The sequence below is a fragment of the Vanacampus margaritifer genome, chromosome 4 (genome assembly GCF_051991255.1).
Source record: "Vanacampus margaritifer isolate UIUO_Vmar chromosome 4, RoL_Vmar_1.0, whole genome shotgun sequence".
NCBI classification, from domain to species: domain Eukaryota; kingdom Metazoa; phylum Chordata; class Actinopteri; order Syngnathiformes; family Syngnathidae; genus Vanacampus; species Vanacampus margaritifer.
In genome coordinates, this window is record NC_135435.1 from 3,756,297 (window position 1) to 3,782,633 (window position 26,337).

The following is a 26,337-nucleotide window of genomic DNA, read 5'->3' on the forward strand; positions in this document are numbered from 1 at the left end:
CTAACCCCAACCATCAAAAATGATTGCCTACCCCCATTCCTTACCCTAACCTCAACTATAACCCAATTCAAACCTAAACTCTAAAACCAAGTCTTGACCCTCAAAAAGAGGTTTTAAGTTGTGAGGACCAGCCAAAATGTCCTCACTTCACAAAAATGTCCTCAATCTGTTGGTTAAAAACGTATTTTGGTCCTCACAATCGTCGTATGTACAATTACTTCATTAAAAATAATGCCATGTCACCACTGGAGGACGCCATATACCAAAGAATATACTGGCATATTTCAGTTTTGCTAGTTTCCCTACACGTACTAAGTCTATAAAAGACAATCATAAAACAATGTAAAAACAATGACAATTTTTAAAAAGTAAAGCGTATATTTGGCAGTAGTAATAGTTTATTAAGTGCGACAACAAAAAACATTTAATTGAGCAGGATTACAGAAGGGGAAAAATGTGCCATGCAGTTCACAGATTGTGATGTCATTTTTCAGGAGTCTGATGGCGTGTAGGTGAACATGCAGTGGTCTATTTTTCTATGTAAAATGTTGCCCTTTTTTCCTTGAGAGTGGCAAATTTCTCATTGACTCATATGGTTGAAGTCAGGTGTGTTTTTGTCAAGGCTCTCTCCAAAGAGAGCATGGCCAGCGCATTGAGACAATCATTATGTGATAATGTACTTTGCATTTCCGAGGAGGGTCTTAATTCTCTTGTATGTTGAAAATAAAGCATCTCTCAGATTCAGCTGTGGTCACTGATGTTGTGATGAGGATCTTGAGCAGAGCCGCAGTTTGTGAAAGGATGTCCTGAAGATTGTTCTCCATGAAAAGCTGGTACGGAGCCACAGCACCACTGCAGTTCCTGGACTCCATTCTTGTAGATTGGAGCCAGTTCAGGTCTCAGCCTGTTCTTGTTCAGCAGTCTTTGGTAAGCCTCTGTGCTGGTGTTCAGTGCTGATTCAGGGAAATGGCTGTGGAACTCCTAAAAACGGAAGTCTGCCCTCAACAGTGTAGCATTGATGAGATGCTTTGTGAAGGCAAATCTTTCTCTTGCATGGCCCATGATAGACAAACGCACAACAAACACAAAACTCACAACTACTGACCACCACGTAGCTCCGCCCCTACACAGTGCCCGCGTTTTACTATTTTTATTGCTAGTGTGGTGTTTAAATATTAAAGCTTTGGGTGGTTTGTGACGGAAGGCCTCCTGATTACATTAGTGGTACAACAGGATGCCAGCTAGCGTCACTGTGCGCAATAGTAGTCCAGACTACAGCTCGTAATTTATTTTGTAAATGTTGAATAGTCAGTCCTTCAGTGAGTATGTTCCAAACAGCGAATTGCAGTCACCACTTCTTTCTTTCCTCTGTGTTGCTTTTAAAGTGGCTGTATTTAGAGGACACAACAAAACCTGTTCCTCACTGTAAACCCTACACTATACTCAAAGTTTATAAAGACTACTACTAACGTAACTTTTTTTTTTAAGTTGGTCTAACTTTTTATGCTTTTATGAATAATTTGTACTAATATTTTTTTTAATTAAATTGAACTATACGTGTTTTTGGGTATGGATAACTTAAAAACATTAATTAGCTGTAACTTAAAATGTTGTTATTTCGTGATTAAAGTTTTGTTTCTATTATTTCAAAAAGGTAATATTTACAAATAAAATAAATGTATATAGTATACGTTAAAAATAAAACTTAATGTAATATTTTATGTTTTGTTTTATGTTTTGTGTATGTTTCATAATTTATTTTACTTGTTAATTTGTAATTTTATTTTATCATTGTTTTACTCAGTTGACATTGTAAATGATAATCTGTTCTCAGTTTTCATACCTGGTTTAAATAAATTAATAATAATTTATGTTGGATTATAAAAACATGCTGATAGGAGGTGGCATGTTTTAACTGCTTAGCATGTCTCCCTCCCAGCGCAGAGGTTGTGAGATCAAGTCCATCGGCCTTCCTGGTTGGATGCTCAGGTTGCACATTCTCCATGTTTCTGCGTGGGTTTTCTCCGGGTACTCCAGTTTCCTCCCACATTCCGAAAAATATGCATGGTATGTTAATTGAACACTCTAAATTGTCGATAGGTTGTTTGTCTGTGTGTAGCCTGCAATTGGCTGGCAACTAGTTGTGGTGTACCCTGCCTACTTCTGGAAGACAGCTGAGATGGGGTCTAGCAATCCCATGACCCTCGTGAGGACACAGTGTACTTATGGTTTGGACTTTGTTTAACTTAATCCAATAGTTTTAAAGCAAACATTTATAAATTAGCAACTGAGAATAATTGAGTTGTTGTAACAGAAAGCTTCCAAGTAAAAAATTAAGTTGTGTAATCAAACCATTCAGGTTCAGGAAAACTTTAACTTTTGAGTTGATTAACTAAAAAAAAAAGTGAGGCAACAGCTCAAAAAAATTTAGGCAACCGATTACCTCACTTTTTTTTTTTTTTAGTTCTGGTAAATGATTCGGGTTAACAGTGCTTATGGACCCATTTGGTCACAACCCCCATGCGAGTGGAGTCAGGTGACTTATTGAGCTCTGCTATACATATAACAATTTATTCCGTTGCTATGCCTCAAATAAACAACTGGGTCGGTGTATCTCTGTCTCCATTGAAAGTGTAATTCTGCAAAATAATCATTTTTAATGAATGTACCTGTAATCTGTTCTGTAAATGTAATGGAATAATTACTTTTTTGCATCCTGAATATGTAACGCCAGTACATGTATTCCGCTAATCCCCAAGTGTGTCATTTTTTGAATCTTGTTTTGTATTATTATTAAAAAATGTTTTAACTTGTATTTATTTATTGATAAATATATATTTTGTTGTTTATATTTCCATTTATATTTATTTTTTATTTATTTTTTTAATTATATTATTTATATGCATTTTAATTTTTACTTTTATTTATTTATTAATTTATTTATTTTAAATTTTGGCAGTTTTGGTCTTCCATATCTATCTAGTGTAAAATTGAAACGTGATATATATATATATATATTCATATTAAAAATAAACTTTTTCACTTTTCTATTGTTTGATTTTTGATTGCTCATTGAAAATGTAATTTATGCGTATTACTCCAGCAGTGTATGTCATTACGAAATTTAACACTAGATGGAGGTATTTGTGCTGGGAACAATGTGATCGAGTAGTCTGTAAAGAAAGTGCAAAGAATACTTCCGGTGAAGCTGTAGCACTAAAAATGGCGGACACGTGTGGTCAAGTAATATTGGGATCCGGACTCACAGTCCTGTCTCATCCTTTGATGTACATTAAAGTACTAGTTCAGGTAAGAGGGTTGGATTTGGTTCAACTGGTAGCTGCTGGGAAGTTGTTTTCTTTATATGCTAAACGCTGTCGGGGATAACCCATGTTTCTTAGCTCGCTTGTTTAAACTCTATTAGCTGACCTCAAAAGCTCAGAAAACCGTTTAAACATGAATGAAAGTAATGTATGTTGTTGCACTTGCCTTTTAGTTAAGGGACCAAAAGTATATAATGTGACATCACATTTACGTTTACGACATAAGTATACAGCTACACAACGCCACTGCAAATGGTGATGTCTACCGCCACGACTAATCTTCACAGTTCGTGAAATGTCCCTTTGACCTTCTCTTATCTTGGGACTGATAAGTCGGGTGGAGGTGAAGCATGTTAACCAGTATGATTTTGAATGTAGCAGTAACCGCAACGCACCTGCGTTCAATGCGACAATTCCATAAATCCATCCATCCATCCGCTTTCCGATCCGCTTATCCTTCCGAGCCATTTGTGTAAGTTTATGTTGCGAGCAGTATTATGTTAATATTGGCCGTGAGTGTTTTCAGGCATATGCAAAACAAAATAGTTACTTTTTCCTCTACACTGGATAACGAAAATAAAGAACAATCTTACAGCGTTATGTGGCAATGGGACTATTTTTAAACGTTTAAGTGAGTGTGTGCATTCTTTAATTTATATTTTAGCAGGCTCATTCTGCTTCTTTGAGAATTTAGAAATCAAAACCTTTGGGCAAGCTTCATGGAATGTGTAGTGAACGACGATCGAAGTTAGGCAGATGCTATTTTATCGTGACCGGCGACTCTTCTGCTAGCGTTATTTTACCGTGAACGTCGGGGATTAGTCCATTCCCGGACCACGTCATGTACTAGGCGTGGTTCCTGCCTCGCTTCACGCTCTTCCGTGTCTTTTTACTAACTTTTCATTTTGTTTTGCCACCGAAAATATGCTGTTTTCTGGATTTCTTTTCATTTCATTCTTTTTATCTTTTAATCTAAAAAACTATTTTTGAGAAGCCTTAAAATGTTTACACGTGATAAGTACGGTTCTATTATTGTAAATAGTCTCAAATAAAATTAAAAAAAAAAACACATTCTGGAGGGGGGAAAAGTACCAAATGACTCATGGTGACATTACACAATCACGATAGTGGAACCAACAAATCAGTAATGTACTTTTTACCTGGCACGTTTAAAAGGAGAAGGCAGATGCATGTCATTTATGGACTGGAAAAACTTTGGACAGCATGGGACATTGGGAAGTTGGTCTTAAATTTGATTTCATATGGAATTAAAAAGTAATTAATTTAGCTTTCCTTAAGCTGTAGGAACCCTGTTAACATTCAATTGCAATTCCTTGATTTTAGTGAGGTTAGTACTCAATCATAAGCACGAATGCAATTGTACAGTATAAAGACTCTAAATATGGAATAATCACTGAAGCCTATCATATTGTATTATGAATGCATAGAGCCAGTACTTTGTTTTTTAACCCAAACAATTCTTGAATAATCAGAATAAACAGCCAATAAGCATTTTCCAAGTAAATGTGGTTTGTCTCCCCAGCCCATAAAAGTAATAAATAAATAAAACAAAATAAAATAGAATAGTTATGAATCAGTGGGTGCTGAACCGGAAGTATGCTGTTTCCACTGTATACATGAATGCATGAGGCAATGAAACCGAAATATGACATCTGTTGACATGTTATCAAACAAAGTCCAGACGCATTAAACGGATTTATATTTACTGTTGGTATTTACAGGTTGGACACGAGCCACTCCCTCCTACCCTCGGCAGAAACTTATTTGGCAGACAGGTCTACCAGTTGCCTGGACTGTTTGCTTATGGTAAGTTTCACTCTAAAAAGCTTGCTTACGTAGACAAACAAAGATTCAAATCAGGCTGGATGATATGACATAAAATTCATATTATGGTGTACCCTTCACACTCATCAAATATACCTGTATTGTGATATGAAGTGTAAAAATGATAATGGAAGTATTTCTGAATGGGTTGTATAATAATTTAGCAAAGGTAAATTGATTAAAAAAATATTATGTGCAGATCTCAAAACTCTAAATTAGAAGCTCTTTATTGTTAAGATTAACATAATTATCATTGATAATATTCTAACTATTTAATATATACTAGCATCCTTGTGACCTTATTATTAGCTCCTCCTCTTCGCTGATGTGTGTGGAAACTGGATGTGGCTGTAGATGTTACCTTACCGGTATTTTCATTTTAGACACTTACTAATAATAATAATTTTCTATTCATAGTTTGCGAGCCTCCACTGTGACGCGCGTGGTTACAGCCACAATTCTGTCAAGTGTATTTTTTATTGTACAACCTAAGAAGTTGTTGTGTTTTCAGAATCAGAGTTAGGTTTTATTGCCATGCAAGTGAATACATTTTACTATACTAGGGATTTATCTCGGTGACTGGTGCAAACATGAGACATAAACAAGTAGCATTAAAATGACATAACATAAACGTTTAAGAAAATGATAAAGTAATATATTAATATAAAATAAATAAAACAAATATTTCTAAGTTAAGTACCGGTAATACTGTGCACTGACAATGAATGTGTATGTAGCTAATGTAGATGGGAGGAGAACAGTGAAAATAGTCAGTATGTATATCATAACAGGAGCATGGTACAGTACTAAAGTAACAGTTGGATGAAAAGTGACAGTGCAGCAGGGTGATTAAATTGCATTTAACAGTCCAACAGCAGAGGGGGTAAAAGTTGTTCTTGTGGCGTTCTGGTCCAAGTGGACCGTAGCCTCCTGCCTGAGGGGAGTGGATCAAATAATCCATGTCCAGGGTGAGCAGGGTGAGCTGTGATTGCGACATTTCACGTCATTCCTAGACTGCTTAGCGCAGGGATAGGCAACTGATGAATGTTGCCCACGCCCACACTTGGAGTAGCCCTTAATTGATTTTTGAAAACAAACATGTTTAATATCGCTGTACAGCCTTAAGTTTTAATAATAGTGTTCACCATTTAGTGACAGGACAGCAGTCACAGCACTACTATTAGGTTAAGAAAAAGGTGCCTTTCCAGTAAATGGGGAGCAGATTACAGTAACTGGGTCATATTTACAGGGTTTCTCCTAGATAAATTTCTAAGCCTGGTTGTCAGGGACGGTCCAGAAAAAATTCTCGTCAGCCGGAGATGGGGAGCGTGGACGGCAAAAACTTTTGTGTCTTTTTTTATCTGATTTATCAATTAATTAAAAAAAAGATTAGCCAGATTAATCAATTATTAAATTTGATGAGCGGTTCTGTGTAAGTGGAAAATGTGCAACTAATACAAGTGGTCGGAAGCTGTATCAACTGATCTCACTCATGGACGATCAGAATCGGCAGCATAAAACCTTGATCGGAACAGCCCTAGTTTGGACAAGTCAGGAGGTGAGATAGTGAGTGTATCGATAGAAGGGTGATGAGGATGGAGCTGCTGGGAAAAGAGAGCGAGAGGAAGATCTAAGAGCAGGTTGATGGATGTCATGTGGAGGAAAGACATGAGGGCAGCTGGTGTTAGAGAAGAGGATGCAGAAGATGGACTTCCATGGGAAAAAAATGACGCGCTGTGGCGACCCCTAACGGAAGACGACGATTTGGATGAGGTGGAAAAGCAGTCTATAGCATGCAGTATTTGTGCATGATCAATATGGTGGCCTTGCCCACGGTTATCTTAGCCTTTTTTCATGAAGCAGGCTTGTACCTTTTCCGTATTTTGGTCCACCAGTGTTTTTCACATTTACTTCCAACCCTCCAGGCCTGATTCAAGTCCATTTTACTGCCACAATGCATTACTATTATATATGATGTGGTTGTTTTCTTTGAATTATAAATACACATGATTAAAAAATGTTATGCTTTATCGTTTGACATACCGTTTTCAACCTTGCCTTCAATATATTTTTATTGTGTTAACTTAATGTTACAGCAAAACACATCATCAAGATTGATGGAAAAGCAGGTCTCTTCAAAGGGCTTGGTCCAAGGCTTTGTGCGGGCACCATCGGCACTGTTGTGCATAGTAAAATTGTGCAGGTATGCTTGATTGTGACTGATAAGAATGTAATCACACCAAAAAAATGTTGTTCAGATAATAGTACGCGCCCCAACCAACCACAACGTAATGCTTAATATAATGAGAAGCAACAGCATACTTTTATGTTTACAATCCATGACTGGCTTATTGCTTAATAATATGGAACAACTTCCATAAGTATTTCCCCTGTAATTGGGCTCATCTGGGAAACTAATTATTTGTTATCCAACCTGTCTGAGGTGCATATCTGTGATCTCAATAGAAATGAGAAACAACATGAAACAAAGTGTTCTTGTTAAAGGCACCATGTGATATAACTCTTATATTGGATATCATTTTGTTGGGGCTGGTCGGACTGTCTTGTGATGTAAGAGAGGCAAATTTGGATGTTTCAGGATTTTTTTGGACTGTCTTGTGATGTAAGAGAGTCCAATTTGGATGTTTCAGGATTTAAAAACAAAACATTCCTATGAAAATTTGGTCAAATACTTTTTCATTAATATTTACCGTTATATTTTATTTTCTCTTTTGCTACAGAAATGTCACGAACAAGGGACTCTTGAGGTAAGAATTCATTATACCAATTTTTTCAACAACTTCTTCCTAGGGCTGTATTAAGGATTAATTGCATTGGAAATATAATTGTGATTTGATAAAACACAGTTTGCTCATCACAAAGGTAGCAATTTGACTGGTCATTGAGAACAGAGTGGAGGGAAGGGTTCAGAGCAGGCAACCAAGGCAAAGCTGTAATTAAAACCTGCTGCGCAAGATGCACATAATTTTGCCACGACCACCTCACACAGACGCACACACAATTCTGCATTTCTCTCAGGCATTCTGCCCTTCCTCATACGTGCGCACTCCAATCGCAAATGGCTGGGGTCGACATTAATGATGGCCCTGGGCCACCACATGACTAGTTCTCATGAGGGCAAAATTATGTCAAGGTCGCTAATTCGCAGGCCAAATTGTTGGCAGTTTGTTTTTTCTTTCTGGAGCCGCACAAGTTTTATGTGCACAGACAGCATTACTACAAATACAATGCCATTTATTTCAATAAGAGTCAAGTGAGACTGTGTTAAAATGTATGTGCCAAATAATACTGGAAATAACAGATGTTTGGTCTTCTTGTAGCAAATGATATCATTTGTTTCGTATACGGTGTTTTAAAACTATTCTAATTATTATTTGGTTTTTTATTGGTGTATGACATTTTAGCAGTGTTGAACATGAAGTATTTTTCTTGTCTCATTTTCTTAATTTACTTACATTTTTATTTACTTGCCTGTATATACTCACCTGGGCCTGTATTCTGTTGTCACAATCGAGCACTGTCCATGGCGTTTATTGGAGGGTCTGTGTCTGTCCTGATTTTTAAATTTTATTTTATTTTTAGATTCTGGGAGGCCAGCGGAAGGCTGTCGAGGGCTCCTTACAACATGTTGTTAATGAGGTACAACACATTAGTTGCAAGAATGACTATACTATTTTTCATGTACATTAAACAGTACGGGGTCCAGATGATGAACGACATCCTGCGATTGCAATTTGTTGTTCATGGACCGGGGAAGAGAGTGCACACGGCGACCGGCAATTACACCAAGGGCGCGTGAGGCATTGTGTTTTGTTGGGGTGGGGGGTAAGAAAAGGCCTATATAAAGCAGGTAAAACCTGCTGTATCTAAATATCTAGGGATGGGTACCTTGGTGCCTGATGTGATCGGGCTGCCTGATGTGATCGGGGACGCCTAACGAACATGTCACGCTACAGGATTGGCTGGAAATTATTGACGTTGACGTCAAACATTGGAAAGAAAATATTTAAGATGTAATTTAAATAACAAAATGTACAGACTGAAATTGTAAAAACATAAATAAACCTAAGAATATAAAAGCAGGATAAATTGAATAAATGATAAATACAAAAATTGTCTGAGATGTGACAAATATTGTCAGTTTAGATTGCTAATACGTTCCTATTATCATTACGATTATTTTTGTGATGTACTGTATTGTAATTTGTGAATCTGCTAAAAAAGAAACCAAAGTGAACACGTCTGAATCGTGAATTTCGTGCTGCTCTACTGACGTCATCGGCAAGCTCGACGGCACTTAAATAAAAAATTTTGTTTCTTAAATCTTAAAGTATCCTACTTCTATATTCTTAGGTTTATTTACGATTTGACAATTTCAGTCTATACTTTTTGTTATTTTACCCATTAATGCCTAAAGCGCCTGAAAAACATGCCTCTAAAACCTAAGGAAAACTTGATGTTTTCCTGGATATTCAGCAATATTAAAAAATAATTGACGTCTAAGCTCTTGAAGCAGATAGAAACATAATTCCAAAAACATTTCAGAGCTTACACCTGTGGCGTTCACACAAACCAAATTTTATTATTATAAACCTTCAATATATATATTTTTTAAATCAACAAACAAATGTAGCATCTGCGGGTATATAACAACAAATATATTTACCTTCAACACTGGAGCGCAGTTATAACTAGAAAAATTCCCGCGGAAATTTTGAATGGGGCTGCTGACTCTTGTAAATGAGCTGAGCAGTTTAAAATTTAAACGACTGGAATCAGTCAAGAAATGTGGAAGTTAACCACAATCAACATCAACTAAAAGTATCTTACTGTCCATAAAAAAAATGTCAATGAGCTGAACAGTTTAAAATTTAAACGACTGGAATCGGTCAAGAAATGTGGAAGTTAACCATAATCAACATCAACTAAAAGTATGTCACTGTCCCTGAAAATGTAAATGAGCTGAACAGTTTAAAATTTAAACGACTGGAATCGGTCAAGAAATGTGGAAGTTAACCATAATCAACATCAACTAAAAGTATCTTACTGTCCCTTTAAGAAAAATGCAAATTCACGCACACACATTTAACTTGGAGACGTCACGCACCCACATTCCATTGATATTGTATGAGAGACGCACACCTCGAACAAAAGCCTCTCACGACTTAACGGTTCAAGATGCAGATTCAAGAAATGGCTCGTTAGAACGGCAATAGTTTGGGGAACGCGAGCATGTTCTCACTTTTTTAATCGGATGAAAAATGACCAAATGAGAGCAGGTTGAAAACTTATGATTTATCCAAAATGAAGAGGAAAAAGGAGGCGAATTTAACATGGAAAAAGATAGGCGAGTTAGTCCGACTTCTCCTCGCTTAAAGTGAAAATAAAGGTACAAAATGACACCTTAGCCAGATAAAAGTTAGTTTGTCTGAAAGAAGAGACTTGTCACTACAAAATGTGAGAATTTGATGTCTAGTGAGCAAAGATTGTGGCCATGGTGACGAGTTGAAGTGAAACTTTTGACTTTTGGAAATATATTTTTTTGGTTCCCGCCACTCAAAGCCTAATTGCTCCACAGAGTGTAATAGAAGGCTATTTCACTCACTGTCTTTGAACCCCAGGGGGAGAGCTTTCATTCCTTAAAATAAATTTCGACACTGAGCTAAAGATGGGAAAAATTGCTACAAAATGAGCTAAAGTTCATATCGGTCGGATGACGTATGCGCGCGCAGCGTGTCTTGGAAAAAGGTGCTTGATCTGTAATTTGTTCCCCCTTTCTCCATTCATTTCCTTTGGGAGTTTTTTGGGAATTGCATCGTCATGGTAACTCGGAATTCCTAGAAAAGTAATGCCGCACCGAGTCAGATCGAGCCGCATCGTTTGATACCTCATTTGTCCCGGTGCGATCTACGGTACGGGCCGCATTTTTGCGGAAAAATCTGGGGATTTTCTAGAGTGGAGAGTAATATGTGCTGCTTTCAGCAGTCCCATAATAACCTCGGGGGATCGAATGGTATTTATTCGTCGTCCATTCCGTTACAAATCCGTCAAAATTTTCAGCATCCTCATTGTCTACAAACATATTTCTTATATGTCACTGTCGACTCGTTACACTGATTCAAATTCGTCCCGCACCGTCGCCAATTGCTTCATTTATTTCATAACTCCCGTGAATCCGCGTCAACCATAAACGCTCAAATAAAATTTGACGACATGCTACGAGACCCACGTCACCCTCTCGTTTATATTCTGATTCATTTAATTGGCTAAGAGACCAAGAATTGGCCCACTCCCAAAAAAAAGACACATCTCCTCTCCTGGGATTAAAGGGAGAAGCGCGGTCACGCGCTCCCGGCTTTAACGATAGAAGCGCAGTCACGCGCTCCTGGCCTTAATGGGATAAATGACATCTTTAATATTTTCTTTCCAATGTTTTGACATCAACCAGATTTTTTTCCCCCCAAAAAACTTTATTGAACATTTGTTAACGGATAATCTCCAGCCAATGCTGTAGCATGGCGTCATTGGTAGACGACTCTGATACAATCTTGCAGCCCAATCACATCTGGTACCGCCACCGGTTCTGTTCCAATACTCGGTACCCAGGAATCGATACCGTGACTCAACTGTACCAATTTTCGGTACTTTTGTTCTCTCTCTCGCTCCCTTTTTTTCCCTCTTCAAATTGTATTTATTTATTTATTTGGGTGGTATTGTTTATTTAACTACATTTAAAAAAATCTATTTAACAATTACTTTTCAATATATAAAACTTGACAAATAAACATTTAAATTTTAAAACAAATGAGGAAAGGTAAAAATAAAGCATTTTACAATTACTGAAGTATGATTATTACACCTAAATTAATATTGCAAAAAAAGTGTGAAGCAAAGTTCTGTGCAGTGAACAACACAAGGTACAAAGTTAAAAACAGTAAATAACCGGCGTAATTTAGGGGTTATACGAACCGTTTGGTCCGCCATGCACAAGACAATACGCCCTTCCTTATGGACCACGGGTTTTTGGTTCTGCAACAATTTTTGTATCGACGCTTTACAGGCTACTGTAAACTAGGGATGCTCCGATCCGATACGTGGATCGGGTATTGGCCCAAGTATTGGGTAAAAAAATATTTCTGGTATCTGTTAAACTTAAAATGGTTCAGATCCACACCCTGATCCACAGAGGTTTATCTCCAGAGCGCGCACAAGTTCATGTCTCCAATGACGAGGTGAAACGGGGAATGGTGATGTGAATAATATTTACCCTTTGCTACGTTATTTTATTTTTTGGATTCTGTGTATAGTACAGTGGGACGATTTTGGACCATTTTCTTTTGGGAATTTTCTTTTTTATTCACGGGATTTTTTGGCATTTTGATCAAACATATTCAATGTACTGCATTTAGAAACAAATCATTGCAATCACTTTACAGGGTCTTAAAAAATATATGGCTTTCAGATGATTTGGTTCCCAAAAGCATACTGGTGAAAGGATGCAAGTTTATAAGGTCCCCTTCGCAATCTGTAGCCACTAGATTGCCACTGATCATAAATGGTGGATTAAGTTGGGCAATGACAGCTGCATATCAGATATTTACAATAAATATATTGTTCGTTGCTGGTGCCGTTTTATGGTCTCAAATGTGTATTTTGTGAACTTCTTCCTCCACAGACAAACAAAGAGATGATAGCTCGCTCCTTTGCCACCATAGTCACGCATCCCTTTCATGGTATGGAAATATTGCCGTCAGTTTTGAGCTTTATCACTGTTAAAGGGAAACTTGAGGCAAAAATATTCTTTGCAAAATTATATTCTATGCCCCCACGAACCTGAAAACATTCTGATTAATGTTATGTCTTTTGGAATAAGAATTAAGCAGATTAATCCATCCATTTGAAGGAAATTGCAATTTTATTCTATCACACTCTCTGCTTTCTACTGAAATTGATCTCAAAATGCCCTTAAGCTCTCTTGGCAAAAAGCACAGCTCACCTGTTTTCTGGGTTTGCTCACAAGACGTTGGCAATGCAAACCTAAGATTACTTTAATGTCAATTTCTGTTGACGAAAGAGGGTGGTACTGTACAAAATGACAGTACCCTGATATTGATGGAAATAGATGGCTAAATTTGCAATAATGTGCAAATAATTTGTTTTGCCTTGAAATCACTTTCAACTACAATTTGTGGCATTCATCTAGATGTCATTTGTTTGAAGATGTTTGGAGATTCAAGAAAGTTGAGTCTATTCTGTTTGTCAGATTAATTTTCTCTGTCTTTTCTTTCAGTGATTACATTACGATGTATGGTGCAGTTCATTGGAAGGGAAGCAAAATACAGGTAACATTTGTTTGATTGCCAAACTTTTTGGGGAAACTAGTGGCTTGATTGTTTTCTAAATAATATTCATCTGTTTTTAGCGGCATCTTTGATTCCATCATCACCATCTACAGAGAAGAGGGCATGCTGGGCTTCTTTGCGTACGTTTATCCTTACATTTATTCAAGTAGAGGCACATAAACCTGTCAGCGTTCATGATGAGAACGGCATTTTAGATTAAGATCTTCATAAATCACTTGTGTATACTGAGGCGCATACTATTGCAGAGCCAAAATACCAAATAAAGTCAATGCGTTCAGAAAGTATTCACTGCACTTGACAATTTCCACGCTATCTTTAACCCCTAGAACACTTTCGCTATAAAAAGTAACACCATCACTTTTGCCAGGTAATTTTTACCTGATATTATATACCCCACAAAAAGTACTTATCATAAAAAATAGATCAAAATATGACACTACATGATAGATTAGAGTGGTTTTCTTTTATTTGCAACTGTAGTATGTGTTACAAAATGGAAATAGGAAACTAAGGAAGACCCTAAAAACATGCTCCAAAATTACAGAAAAATTTGACATTTGAGAACAAAAAATTCCTTTAAAAAACACAATTATACTAGAAACTTGGTTTTTGCTCCAACCAGACCTCCCTGGTGAAGGCACAGACTCCTTGACACGCAAACAGCTGTAGGAGAGAGGAACAAAAAGTATTTACCAAGTAAAAATGACCAATTGACTAAAATATTGTTTTCCCCATAAGAGGTTCAATTGAAAATGTTGAAATTGATAAATTAAGTATAACTAAAACGGACTGGCATACACATTCAATGACCACTCTTGCTTACCAATTCCTTAAATGCAGTCAGTACAAGCAGGGTAATGGCGTTCACACACAGTTTGACGGCAACTGTGTTGTGTCTTTCTGTCCGAGCCTGTGGGCACTGGGCAAGGGACTATTGCTTTCTGCTGCCACTGGTCCTGCCTCATTTGGAAGCGTGCCAGAGGTAGGGATGTCAAGCACGCTACAGATCAGGACTCTGAGTTGACGTGACAGATTTGAAGAGGAATGTCTCTGCTCTGCCCATGGTTTGATGAGTGATAGGGCCAAAGCATTTTATTGTCTCACCTTTTTATCGCATGATCCAGGAGTTAATCACAACAGCATTGATCATACCATAGAACATGCAAAGTAGCTCTCTCTTAGTTTTCCTTCCACAGCCATAGTGAGCACACATCTGGTCAAAAGTATTGCCACCCACCTTTGGTTATAAAATTAAATTGCTTCAGGCTTGCCAGTGTCTCCTATTGTTGGTTGACATGGGGCAAAATTTCCTGATTGTATACACTAACACTATCACCGGATGACATCCACCCCATATGTACTTTACCCTATTTTACTATCACCAGAAAGTATGCCTGTAAGAAAAAGTGGGCTTTGGGGTAGGGAAACACCCACACCTTCAAAGATGTCAAAAATAATTGATTAAAAAAAAAAAATCTAGGTGACATTAAAAAAGTATGGAAAAGTTAGATTTTTTTTTACTTTGCTTTTAAATGATTTTTAAATGTCTCTTTTTGTAAATGATTTTTAATGTACTGTAATTATGTGAAGCACATTGAGTTACCTTGTATGTGTGTGTGAATGAAGCTCCCTTGCCTTCATAAGGATCTTTTTTATCTTTCTTTTTCTTTTTTTAAATTAAATTGCATATGAAACAGTGGATCAGAAATCGAGATACGAATGGGATCCTTGCTCTGATACATCGTTAAAGCAAACTATACGACCAAACGCTCCCACAAACGTGGGCCATAAATAGCAAACGTTTCAAAACTTGTACATGTGTACACAATTTATTGGAACAATGTTGCTGTGCCGGTCCTAAGCCCGGATAAATACAGAGGGTTGTGTCAGAAAGAGCATCCGACGTAAAACTTGGGCCAAATCAAACATGCGAATCAAAAATATGACTTCCGTACCGGATCGGTCGAGGCCCGGGTTAACAATGACCGCCATCGGTGCTGTTGACCTACAGGGTGCCGGTGGAAACTGGACTACTGTTGGGCAAAGAGGAAGAGGAGGAAGGTGTGTTCATAGGAAGAAAGAGAAGAGGAACACCAAGAGTCTAGGACTGAGAGTAGGGACTTTGAATGTTGGAACTATGACAGGAAAAGGTAGAGAGCTGTTTGACATGATGCAGAGGAGGAAGGTGGACATATTGTGGAAAGGGAGCGAAGCTAGAAGGTTAGGAGCAGCGTTCAAGTTGTTCTATCATGGTGTAGATAAGAAGAGAAATGGAGTAGGCGTTATCGTGGAGGAGTTTAAAAACGTCCTCAAGGTAAAAAGAGTATCAGAGTGATGAGCCTGAAGCTAGGAATCGAAGGTCTGATGGTCAATGTTAGTGGGTATGGGTCACCCGTAGGATGTGAGCTAGAGGAGCAGGAGAACTTTTGGTTGGACCTTGATGAAATGACGCAGAGCATCCCTAGAAGTGAGAGACTTGTCATTGGTGCAGACTTAAATGGACACATTGGTGCAGGAAAAAGAGGTGAAGAGGAGGTGATGGGCAGGTTTGGTATCCAGGAGAGGAACGCAGAAGGACAGATGGTGGTTGACTTTGCAAAAAGAATGGAAATGGCTGTCATGAATACTTTCTTCCAGGAGAGGCAGGAACATAGGGTGACCTACAAGAGTGGAGGTAGGAGCACACCGGTAGACCACATCTTGTGTAGATTTTGTCATCTGAAGGAGATCAGTGACTGCAAAGTAGTGGTAGGTGAGAGTGTACCCAGACAGCATAGGATGGTAGTGTGTAGAACGACTGGTGGTGAGCAAGACAAAGACTGCAAAGGCAGAGAAGAAGACACAATGGTGGAAGCTGAAAAGGGAAGAGTGTTGTATGACTTTCAGGAAGGGGTTGAGACAAGCTCTGGATCGTCAGGAGATACTTCCAGATGACTGGACAACTACAGCAAATGTGATGAGGGAGACAAGTAGGACAGTCCTTGGTGTGTCATCTGGAAGGAAAGGAGATAAGGGAACTTGGTGGTGGAATGAGGAGGTACAGAAGTGGATCCAGAGAAAGAGGTTAGCTAAGAAGAAGTGGGACACAGTTGACTGAAGAAAGTAGAGAGTACAGGGAAATCAATTGCAAGATGAAAGTAGAAGTGACAAAGACCAAACAAGGGGCTTACGATGACTTCTATGTTAGGTTGGACCGTTAGGAGGAAGAGACTGATCTATACAGGTTGCCAAGGCAAAAAGACAGAGATAGGAAGGATGTGCAAGAGGTTAGGGTAATAAAGGATAGGGATGGAAGTGTGTTGACAGATGCCAGTAGTATGATGGGAAGATGGAAAGAGTACTTTAAAGAGTTGACAAATGAGGAAAATGAGAGAGGACAAAGAGTAGAAGAGGTGACTGTTGTGGACCAGGAAGATTAGTAAGGATGAAGTGAGAAGGGCATTGAAGAGGATGAAAGTGGAAGTGGAAAGGCACTTGGTCCTGATGATCTACATGTGGAGGTATGGAAGTGTCTAGTAGAGGTAGCAGTAGAATTTCTGACTGGGTTGTTTAACAGGATCTTAAGACAGTGAGAAAGATGCCTGAGGAATGGAGAAGTGTGCTGGTGCACATTTTTAAGAACAAGGAAGGCATGCAGAGTTGTGGCAACTAAAGAGGAATAAAGCTGATGAGCCACACAATGAAGCTATGGGAAAGAGTAGATGAAGCTTGACTGAGGGCAGAGGTGAACATTTGTGAGCAGCAGTAAGGTTTCATGCCCCCCCCCTCCCCACCAAAAAAAAAAAAGAGTTTGAGGATGTTGGTAGAGAAGTACAGAGAAGGTCAAAAGGAGCATTATGGCTTTGTAGATCTGGAGAAAGCTTACGACAGGGTGCCCAGAGAGGAACTGTGGTTTTGTTTGAGGAAGTCTGGAGTGGCAGAGAAGTTTGTTCAAGTGGTGCAGGACATGTATGAGGACTGTAAGACAGTGGTGAGGTGTGCTGTAGGTGTGACGGAGGAGTTCAAAGTGGAGGTGGGACTACATCAGGGATCAGTTCTGAACCCTTCTTGTTCGCTATGGTAATTGGCAGGATGTCAGATGAGGTTAGACGGGAATCTCCATGGACTTTGATGTTTGCAGAATGTGATCTGTAGTGAGAGCAGGGTACAGGTGGAGGAGAACCTAGAGGCGTGGAGGTTTGCTCTGGAAAGGAGAGGAATGAAGGTTAGCCGTAGCAAGACGGAGTATCTGTGTAAATGGGAGGGGCCCAAGTAGAAGAGTGAGGTTACAGGGAGAAGAGACAAGGAAGGTGGAGGAGTTTAAGTATTTAGGGTCAACAGTCCAGAGTAATGGAGAGTGTGGAAAAGAAGTGATGAAGCGTGTGCAGGCAGGCTGGAACGGGTGGAGAAAAGTGTCAGGTGTGATATGTGTGATAGAAGAGTTTCAGCTAAAATGAATGTAAAGGTTTATAAAACTGTGGTGAGACTGTGGTTGTTTGGTCTGGAGACAGTGCCACTGAGGAAAAGACAGGAGGCAGAGCTGGAGGTGGCAGAGATGAAGTGACCAGGATAGATAGAATCAGGAATAAGTACATCAGAGAGACAGCACGTTAGAGGCTTTGGATATAAAGTCAGAGAGGCCAGACTGGGATGGTTTGGACATGTCCAAAGGAGAGATAGTGAGTATATTGGCAGAAGGATGCGGAGTTTCCAAATGCCAGGCAGAAGGTCTAGAGGAAGACCAAAGAGGAGGTTTATGGATGTACTTAAAGAGGAGGTTTATGGATGTACTTAAAGAGGAGGTTTATGGATGTACTTAAAGAGGACATGAAGGTAGTTGATGTGATAGCAGAGGACAGGGTTGGATGGAGGCAACTGATTCGCTGTGGCGACCACTGAAGGGAAAAGCCGAAAGGAAAAGAAGAATGTTGCAAAACTGAGTACATGCCCATGAAAAAATAGCAATGATTTCTAAATTATTAATTGAACCACAGATGAATCTAACTGAAAGTTTCTTATCACTTCAAACTAGACAAACTTTTCAAAGGAAGTTCACTCATTTATGTTGAGCACTTTTTTTGTGTTTAATACAACCTTAAATACTTTTTTTCTTTTTCTCATAGTGGATTGATCCCTCGTCTCCTTGGAGATGTCTTCGCTCTGTGGATTTGTAACCTGCTGGCTCACTTCATTAACACATATGCGATTGATGATTCGGTATATATTAGCTCTTCTTGTTTTTTTTTGTTTGTTTTTTTTACACCTGTCTTGTGTATCAAGTTTTTTTTTGGTTGTGTTTAGGATTTTAAGTGTATTTTTCTCTCTTCAGATGAGCCACACAGGAGAAATTAAAAACTGCTCTCAGGCTGTGACTGGGGTAAGCCCTCTCTGTATGCCTAGAAGTTATATATTCATAGTACCAGCTGTCTTGACATTGACATAATGCTTCTTTATTTGTCTCTCTTAATTCAGTTCTTTGCCAGCATGCTCACATACCCTTTTGTTTTGGTGTCAAACCTGATGGCTATTAATAACTGCGGGTGAGTCAGCAGGAAGTATTTAGTTGTTCAGTATTTTCAAAGTTTGTCCCTCACACCCACTAATTTCCTCATCCTCCCAGGCTGACTGGAGGGCTTCCTCCCTATGCATCAGTATATCCGACCTGGGTGCACTGCTGGCAGCATCTAAGCAGAGAGGTCAGCTTTTCTTGTCTCGAAACCTCATGTCATTGTTGAGCTCCTAAGTTGTACATCGTATCTCCTCATTTCGACAAAATATGCTCAGAGCGCACACTATTACACCCGGATAGTTCAGAAGCCCAGTGACCACTGACCAGTGTGTCAGACAGTACAAGGAAAGGAAACAGTTCAAGCATGAGCTGCTGATTGCTTTATAACATAGGCTGTGTTCGGAAATTTATAGAAGGGGAGCACGCTCTGCCTTTCCAAGCACACACACTTAGTGGTTTTAGGACAGTGTAAAGCTGTCAAAATGTATTGATTAATCGACAAGTAATCGATTATCAAATTAATTGATAACTATTTTAATTAGGGATGTTCGTCGATATCACAGTTTTTTGGACTGATACAGATTCTCAAATGTTCATTACTCACCGATACCATTAGTACTTACGATACATAAACTTTCTACCAAAAAATTTACATATATCCCTACAGCAAATTTTCTTAAAAATGAATGAAATGAACGGCAATTATATTTTTCCAATTTGCTCATAAGTCATTTTGCATAGAGCACACAATAAAATTAATCAAAAAAAAAAATCCATACATAAGATGAAACAAATAATCCATTGGCCAGGAGGGAAAAAAAAGTCTCAAATCAAAATGTGTAATTTATTTTTCAGGAATACAGTGAAGTGCAGAGAATTCAATTCAATACAGTAGGGCTTCATGTAATTTAATATTATCTACCATGTTAAGAATTCCTCAAGCTGTTTAGTGTGTAATGTTATTATACAGTATATATATTATATCTTGTTTGAAATCCATGCTTTTAATTTGGAAGTCTTCTCTGTATAGGAATTAGTATACATAAAACCCAAAGAGAAACAAAAAAGCCACATTACAAATATAATGTAGAGCTATACCAGTATCGATATCTGTTGCAAGTACAGATACCATGAAATGTGGCCTGGTATCGACCTAATACTGATACCTGGTATCGGTACTCGCCCAACTCTAATTTTTAATAATCGAGTAATCGTTTGGAGCCATTTTTTAATTAAAAAAATTCCAAATTCTTTGATTTCAGCATGTCAATAGTAATTGTTCACTGATTTATCCAATCGTTCATGAAAGAAGACTGATTATCTTCTGTGTTAGTGTGTTCCAAAACTACCTGCAATAATGGAAATCCTCGTTAATTAATTATTTTTTTATTTCCCCTTTTAATGATATATATTTTTTCATTTATTATGGTTTTTCGTTTTGGCATGATTTTTAGTTTATTATAAATGCTTCTTTATTCATCATATATGTTCTTTAAATTGAGTTTTTGGTTTATTCTAAGTGTTTTTTTCATTCATACTATATTTTTTTTATTTAATATACAGGCTGTAAAACACACACTTTATACATGCACTTTTCTCCAATAAGCGTTAACATTTTCTCACATACTGTATCTCTTATTTAAATACAGTAGGTCTATACACTGTGTTCAAACCTTTGTAGATTTTTAAATAATAACAATAAAATACAATTAAACTAATATGCAAAACATTAATTTGAGAAACCAAAATATTATGGCAATTCATCCATTTATTCCCGGGCAGGTATGTTTTCCTAAAAAAAATAAAAATAATAAACAACACAGACACTCACAACAACAACAACAGCTGTTAGAAATGACTCTCTTCATTTTAATGATGAAGATACGAGGCTGGACAATAGAAATCCATTTTGACCGGAAGCTGGCCTGCGTAGGGCAATGGCGTTGGCGAGCCATCAACAGGCACGACTGGTTTGGGGCGGACAACCTTGATTTTAATGATAAAGATACCGGGTGCTGGACACACAAACCCATTTTGAACCCATGCTTGATTAGCCAATAATAAGCCGTGCATGGATTTTATTATTATGGTCTGTATTATTTTGTCTTGTTAAATAGCTTTGGTAAGCCCTCAATCATCGTTGTTTATGACAGAACTGTACTGTAGACAAATTAAGCCTTTTTAATGAAAAGAATAAATCTGGGAAAAAACCTGCAAAGGCACACTGTATAGCAAAGGGAGACCCAAGGATGTTGTATTCAAAAAATGAGTATTCCTGAAGGTGATGGAGCATCGAGTACGCTGTCTGGTGTTGATTGAAATTGATCCTTAAAATCCACATTTGTTTTAAATTGTAAAGTGTTTGCTGAATTGTAGCCTCAGTGAACAATTTTCTGTTTGTTTTTTTCATCTAGGGCAACATGAGCAGAGGAAACAGTTTATTCTTCCGGAAGCTTCCAGCAGGAAAGACGTACTCACTTGATCAGCAAAGATTTTATTAATGAAAATGAGGCAACAATGCAAACAAATGAAATGAAGTCTCATCTGGGGGGACTGCTTGTCCATCATCATTTTTGTATGCACTTGTTCCTCTTTATAGCCTGTTATATGCTTAAAAAATTCAAAAGAATTTCCAAGTCAGGTTTTTGGATTTGTAAGAAAGTGACATCAAATACAATTGAATTTCTTTTGATTGATGGACCAAGGTATTGAAGCAAATCCTCAAAATGTTATTGATCGATCAGTGCCCGTCCCCCATTTCATTCTTTTCATACATGATTCCTGGCCAATACTTCACATTTTTTTAACACACTTTATATTGCATGTGATCAGTCTAACATTGTAATGATCAAATGGGTTTGGCATGTTGGTCTTGTTTTCCCCTTATTATTATTATTATTATTATTATTATTGTAGAATATGTCCAGTCACGTACATGCAGATGAATCTCATCAGACCTTTCTCTGTGATAGTTTTTAAGCGCTTCTATCAGCTCATTCAAATATCTAATAAAGGTAACTTTTTTTTGTCCATTTTTTGTAAAGGTGTCTTTAGAATCCATGTTTGGACATCACCCTCTAAAGACAAGTCTGTCTTTTGCCCTTATATGGCAGAAGCGCCAACCAGCTGCCAAATTTGAGCCCCAAGATACACGACTTGGTACAAAGTGGAGGTGCCCTGGGGTCCATTTCACAAAAGCAGGTTCAACAAACACAGAGACTAACTCTGAGACATGCCCCGAGAGGAAAATGCGTTTTCGGTTCCAGGAAAGCTAATTTGAGCTACGGTAGTTTAATCAACACAGAGTAGTTTCACCTGGAGTTACCACCACACTAAAAAGACCGCATCAATGGAGGCCCGATTCTTCAAGTTACCATGGTAACGGGGAAGCAGAGGCCTGCGTCACCCTCTGCTTCTGCGTTACAGGTTAGGTCCATGGACTGTTACTACGGTAACTGACAGAGATCTTAAATGACCTCTTTTTATGAAATAGGCTAGTAGGGGTGTGAATTGCCTAGTACCTTTCGATTCGTATCACGATTCAAAGGTCACGATTCGATTCAATACCGATTAATCCCGAGACTAATCTATACATTGATTATTGCAATTTTTTTTAAACTCAAATTTATAAAATACTAATCAGTAAACTAAGATTTGTATGAAAATGTATTTATTTATCTGAAAATTCAGGTTGCAGTCAGTTTCATGTTTGAACAGCACTGAAATAAAATATGAAGGCTTAATGTTCCATTCATATAACATTCTTCCATGCTTAATGTGTAAATCCTGACCCTAGGTAAGAAGTTTTGTTGAATATTCCCATGAAAAATGGATGTTTAAAAATCGATTCAGCCGCATATTGAATCGATTCGAGAATTGCGCGATATATTGCCGAAACTATTTTTTCTAGCACCCCTCCAGGCTTGCGTTACCTATTTTTCTCTGGTTTGTTACCTCCCTTTCTGAAACGGAAAATGCAGTTTTCCACATTTCAGTGTTTATTGACTCAGGATTCTCTCTAACCCTGCTTTGTGAAATGGACCCCAGGTTTAAATAGCAAAGGGCCCAGACTTTTCTTGTAGTTAGTCACTATTAAAACCAATGTATCTTAACAAGGTTTGAATTCTTAGCGTAAACATTCAAAAATGGAATGCCTAATCAAACAACGACTTTTTGGCCACAACAGAAAAGAAGCAAAACCCATTTTCTAAGGTTACTCAACTTTATTCATGAAGTACTTTAACAACAACCGCAGCTGTAACCAAGTACTGTACGTGAGATCAAATGGAAAACAAACAAAACTGAAGTTTCTGATGCTGTGAAAGTACCTTGAATGCACCATTTTGCTTGCCTAGCATTAACAAGCGTATGTTATTCTGTTGTCCCAAATTGTCATTTAAGCTGTTTAATGACACCCCAGTTAGAGTTAACTGTAAAACTAAACACACAATAAGAATTACATCCACTATAATTAAATACGAAACATGCTTCGTTTTTAAAACATCGCTAGCCTAGCGCTAATGCTAAAAGCGAAGGGATTCTAATGCTAATAGAATTTAGCACCGACTTGGGGAGTGTTTTTCCCTCAAATAACAAATATTCACACACAAATAATATGGGAACAAATAACCACAGGTAAGATAACACTATGCAAAGGCACAAATTCTTCCCAATGTGTGAAAACCGAGTTATTTTAATAGAATTCAATCGTAACTTTCTTCTGTACTCATATATATTTTTCCAATTAATCGATAATCTGTATTTTTTTTTTCTTCTGCCAAAAATCAGCATCGGCCTCAAAAAATGCTTATCTGTCGGGCCCTTTTATCCATCTCGGGACGGTCATTTGTCACTTGCTGTTATTAACTTAAAACGTCGTCACAGTTGCTCAGGTAACAACCAATCACAACTCATGTGTTTTCTGAAGCTGAGCAACTGTGATGACATTTTCAGTCGACAGCAAGTGACAAAACGGATGCCCCCGGGATCAATAAAAATGGGAGGATTTTGCTGTTTAACTCATTCCACAAACTATAGATGTAACATTATCCAAACATCATGATACAATATCACGTTATGAACCTCATATGCTACGATAATTATCACAATATTGTGAAGAGGTTGGCGGGAAAAAAAAAAGTTATAAAAACTCACAACATTGTATCATGTAAATAGCCAAACAAAATCATGCTTTAAATGTCACATTAACGAGGATACTGTACAATATGACTGTGTTCTTGTGCATGATTCCCATGTGGCCAAATTATGCCCACACATGGCAACTTGCTTTTAAAAGATGTGCTGATGCCGTACATATCACAAAGATACGTTCATGCAAAAATAAACATTTACTGTAGTACAAAACAAAATGTATTGTTTCTAACCACCCGCAATTCCGACATTCTGACGCTGCTTGCTATTGAGTAATGGGGGAAGAGTCGTATTTAAGGAGGCTCAGGCTTAGAGCTCAATAGTTGTGGTGTGGACACAACATCCATCTGAGGCGGGTTCAGCGTAGAAGGCAGAAGAGTCGCGTTTGGGTTTGTCACACCAACTGGTTGAAGAGGTGTCTGCTCTGTAGACTTCATTTTGCCACGTGGAACTTTGGAACAGGTGTGAAGGTGAGACAGGAGCCCACGGTAGGATCGCAACTTTGTTCGGCAATTCTCACACCTATGGACAACGCAACAATAGATCTTAAAAATGACTCAAATATTGTATACATATGCAAACTAAAGCGGTGTTCACACAGCAGGAAACCTTTCAAAATGTGATTTCCAGTACCACTTTTAACTCCAAATTTTCACTCTGCTGTACTGTATAGTTTAGCAAATGCTAGCAAGCAAATATGTATTAAGGAAAGCGATTGGAGGATTGATTTTTTTTTCTTTTTCCAAAGAACAAAACTTACAAGAAGAATATGTTGGGTTTATGATGACGTCTCATATGTTCCATCAATTTCTGCATGTTTGGGAAGGAGCAGCTGCAGCCAACACTGGAGCAGTTAAAGACTTTACCTGCAGAGGGGGTTGGCTGATTAGACCCAGAAATATTTCCTTTTTTATAGCACATTTCTCAATGTATATACGATTCACTACACTAAACCAACATCAAAATCACCACATACTGTATTTTATTTTTCAGTGCAAAAGGCTCTGTTGCATTAACTACCATTCAAGAACCTCACATAACTGTTGCACAAGAAACCAAAATCAAGTGGAAAACTTTTGTGTTTTGTTATTTTTTAAGTTTTATTTATTTTTATTTGTTTAAATTGCCTATCCCTGGAATAAGCGGTTTGGGAAATGGCTGACGATACAATTTGCATTTATAATCGCGCTTTTCCCACCAAATTATATTGTACGTGAACGTGATGATAAGTATTTAGAAGAACAAAAACCCTCGCTGGTGAGCGTTTGACGCCACCACCTTTGGGCTGCATATTGAAATAGGGGAATCAATATTTGCATATAAAGGCCCTGCAAATTCGTCCAAATATAGATTTAAGCGGGCGTGCGCATAACGTATATCAAATTTGAATTTCAAGTTTACTCCTGAAATCGCTTACCAGGAAGAGACTGGGCTGAGATTGCATGGTCCCTCACATGACCCTCCAAAGCGCTCACATCTGTGTACACGCGTTTACAGCCGTGAAATGGACACGATGTCTTCTTATTTCCTGTATTGGAGATTAAGAAAATTGCTTCAACTACAGCTAGTTAAAGAAAATAAAGATGTGGTGACCGGCGATGGGACCATTGCTGAGCATAACATTGAAGTAGTTTAAGCCTGACTGACTGCAAGGCTTCGTCAAAAACAAACCTTCAGTTCCACTCCCATCAAATGTCTGTAGGGTGCTGCTACAAGACGACATTGCTCTATTACTGTAATGTACTTGTAAACACATAAAATAACCCAAAGCGCCTGCGCGAAATCTTTTCGTCATTTCCGGTGGCTTGTGACAGGTGCGTGTCACGTACACGAATTTGCCTCCAATATTAGCCTCGAACGCTTTGAGGACGGAATGGGGCAATCCGAGTGCGATATATACGACATTACACCTTCATCTTTACGGAGTCAAGCCAGCCACTCTTCATTTCAAGTTTGCCCTTTCTGCTCGCCCTTTTCTAGTATTTACGGTAATGTGCGCGAAGGGACGCTGGCTCGGAGAACGACATTCGGTTTTCAATATAAAACACCGGGTTTCAAAATACAATGTTTATATATATATATATATATATATATATATATTCACGTTTCATTGGGTATGCACTCTTGTGGGGTTAATAGGTTCCAA

The 26,337-nt window shown here is 38.1% G+C and overlaps 2 protein-coding genes and 1 long non-coding RNA gene across 3 annotated transcripts; 1 reads left to right on the plus strand and 2 right to left on the minus strand.

Moving 5' to 3' along the window:
* Positions 1-378: 378 nt before the first annotated feature.
* On the minus strand, positions 379-3,790 carry LOC144050349 (uncharacterized). Its single transcript, XR_013293832.1, has 2 exons — positions 3,719-3,790; positions 379-981 (listed from the first exon to the last, which is right to left on the minus strand). It is a non-coding gene; the product is annotated as an uncharacterized LOC144050349 (long non-coding RNA).
* mtch2 (mitochondrial carrier homolog 2) lies at positions 3,169-22,072 on the plus strand. Its single transcript, XM_077563499.1, has 13 exons — positions 3,169-3,309; positions 5,066-5,150; positions 7,265-7,371; positions 7,910-7,936; positions 8,772-8,828; positions 12,865-12,922; positions 13,480-13,531; positions 13,612-13,671; positions 18,655-18,748; positions 18,861-18,908; positions 19,004-19,071; positions 19,152-19,227; positions 21,455-22,072. Exons 1-13 carry the CDS (start codon positions 3,223-3,225, stop codon positions 21,539-21,541), a joined length of 906 nt encoding a protein of 301 aa, XP_077419625.1. The 5' UTR covers positions 3,169-3,222; the 3' UTR covers positions 21,542-22,072.
* Positions 22,073-24,334: 2,262 nt separating this feature from the next.
* znf414 (zinc finger protein 414) lies at positions 24,335-26,073 on the minus strand. Its single transcript, XM_077563501.1, has 4 exons — positions 25,863-26,073; positions 25,609-25,719; positions 24,952-25,057; positions 24,335-24,713 (listed from the first exon to the last, which is right to left on the minus strand). Exons 1-4 carry the CDS (start codon positions 25,984-25,986, stop codon positions 24,485-24,487), a joined length of 570 nt encoding a protein of 189 aa, XP_077419627.1. The 5' UTR covers positions 25,987-26,073; the 3' UTR covers positions 24,335-24,484.
* Positions 26,074-26,337: the final 264 nt, after the last annotated feature.

Bases quoted from the DNA above. Each gene is read 5' to 3' on its own strand.
- mtch2 (XM_077563499.1), top strand. From the start codon at position 3,223: ATGGCGGACACGTGTGGTCAAGTAATATTGGGATCCGGACTCACAGTC. The intron at 8,829-12,864 runs GTACAACACATT...CTTCCTCCACAG, and splicing joins TACAACATGTTGTTAATGAG to ACAAACAAAGAGATGATAGC. The intron at 13,532-13,611 runs GTAACATTTGTT...ATCTGTTTTTAG, and splicing joins GGAAGGGAAGCAAAATACAG to CGGCATCTTTGATTCCATCA.
- znf414 (XM_077563501.1), bottom strand. From the start codon at position 25,986: ATGACGAAAAGATTTCGCGCAGGCGCTTTGGGTTATTTTATGTGTTTA. The intron at 25,058-25,608 runs GTAAGCGATTTC...CCCCCTCTGCAG, and splicing joins CTCAGCCCAGTCTCTTCCTG to GTAAAGTCTTTAACTGCTCC. The intron at 24,714-24,951 runs GTAAGTTTTGTT...CGTTGTCCATAG, and splicing joins AAACCCAACATATTCTTCTT to GTGTGAGAATTGCCGAACAA.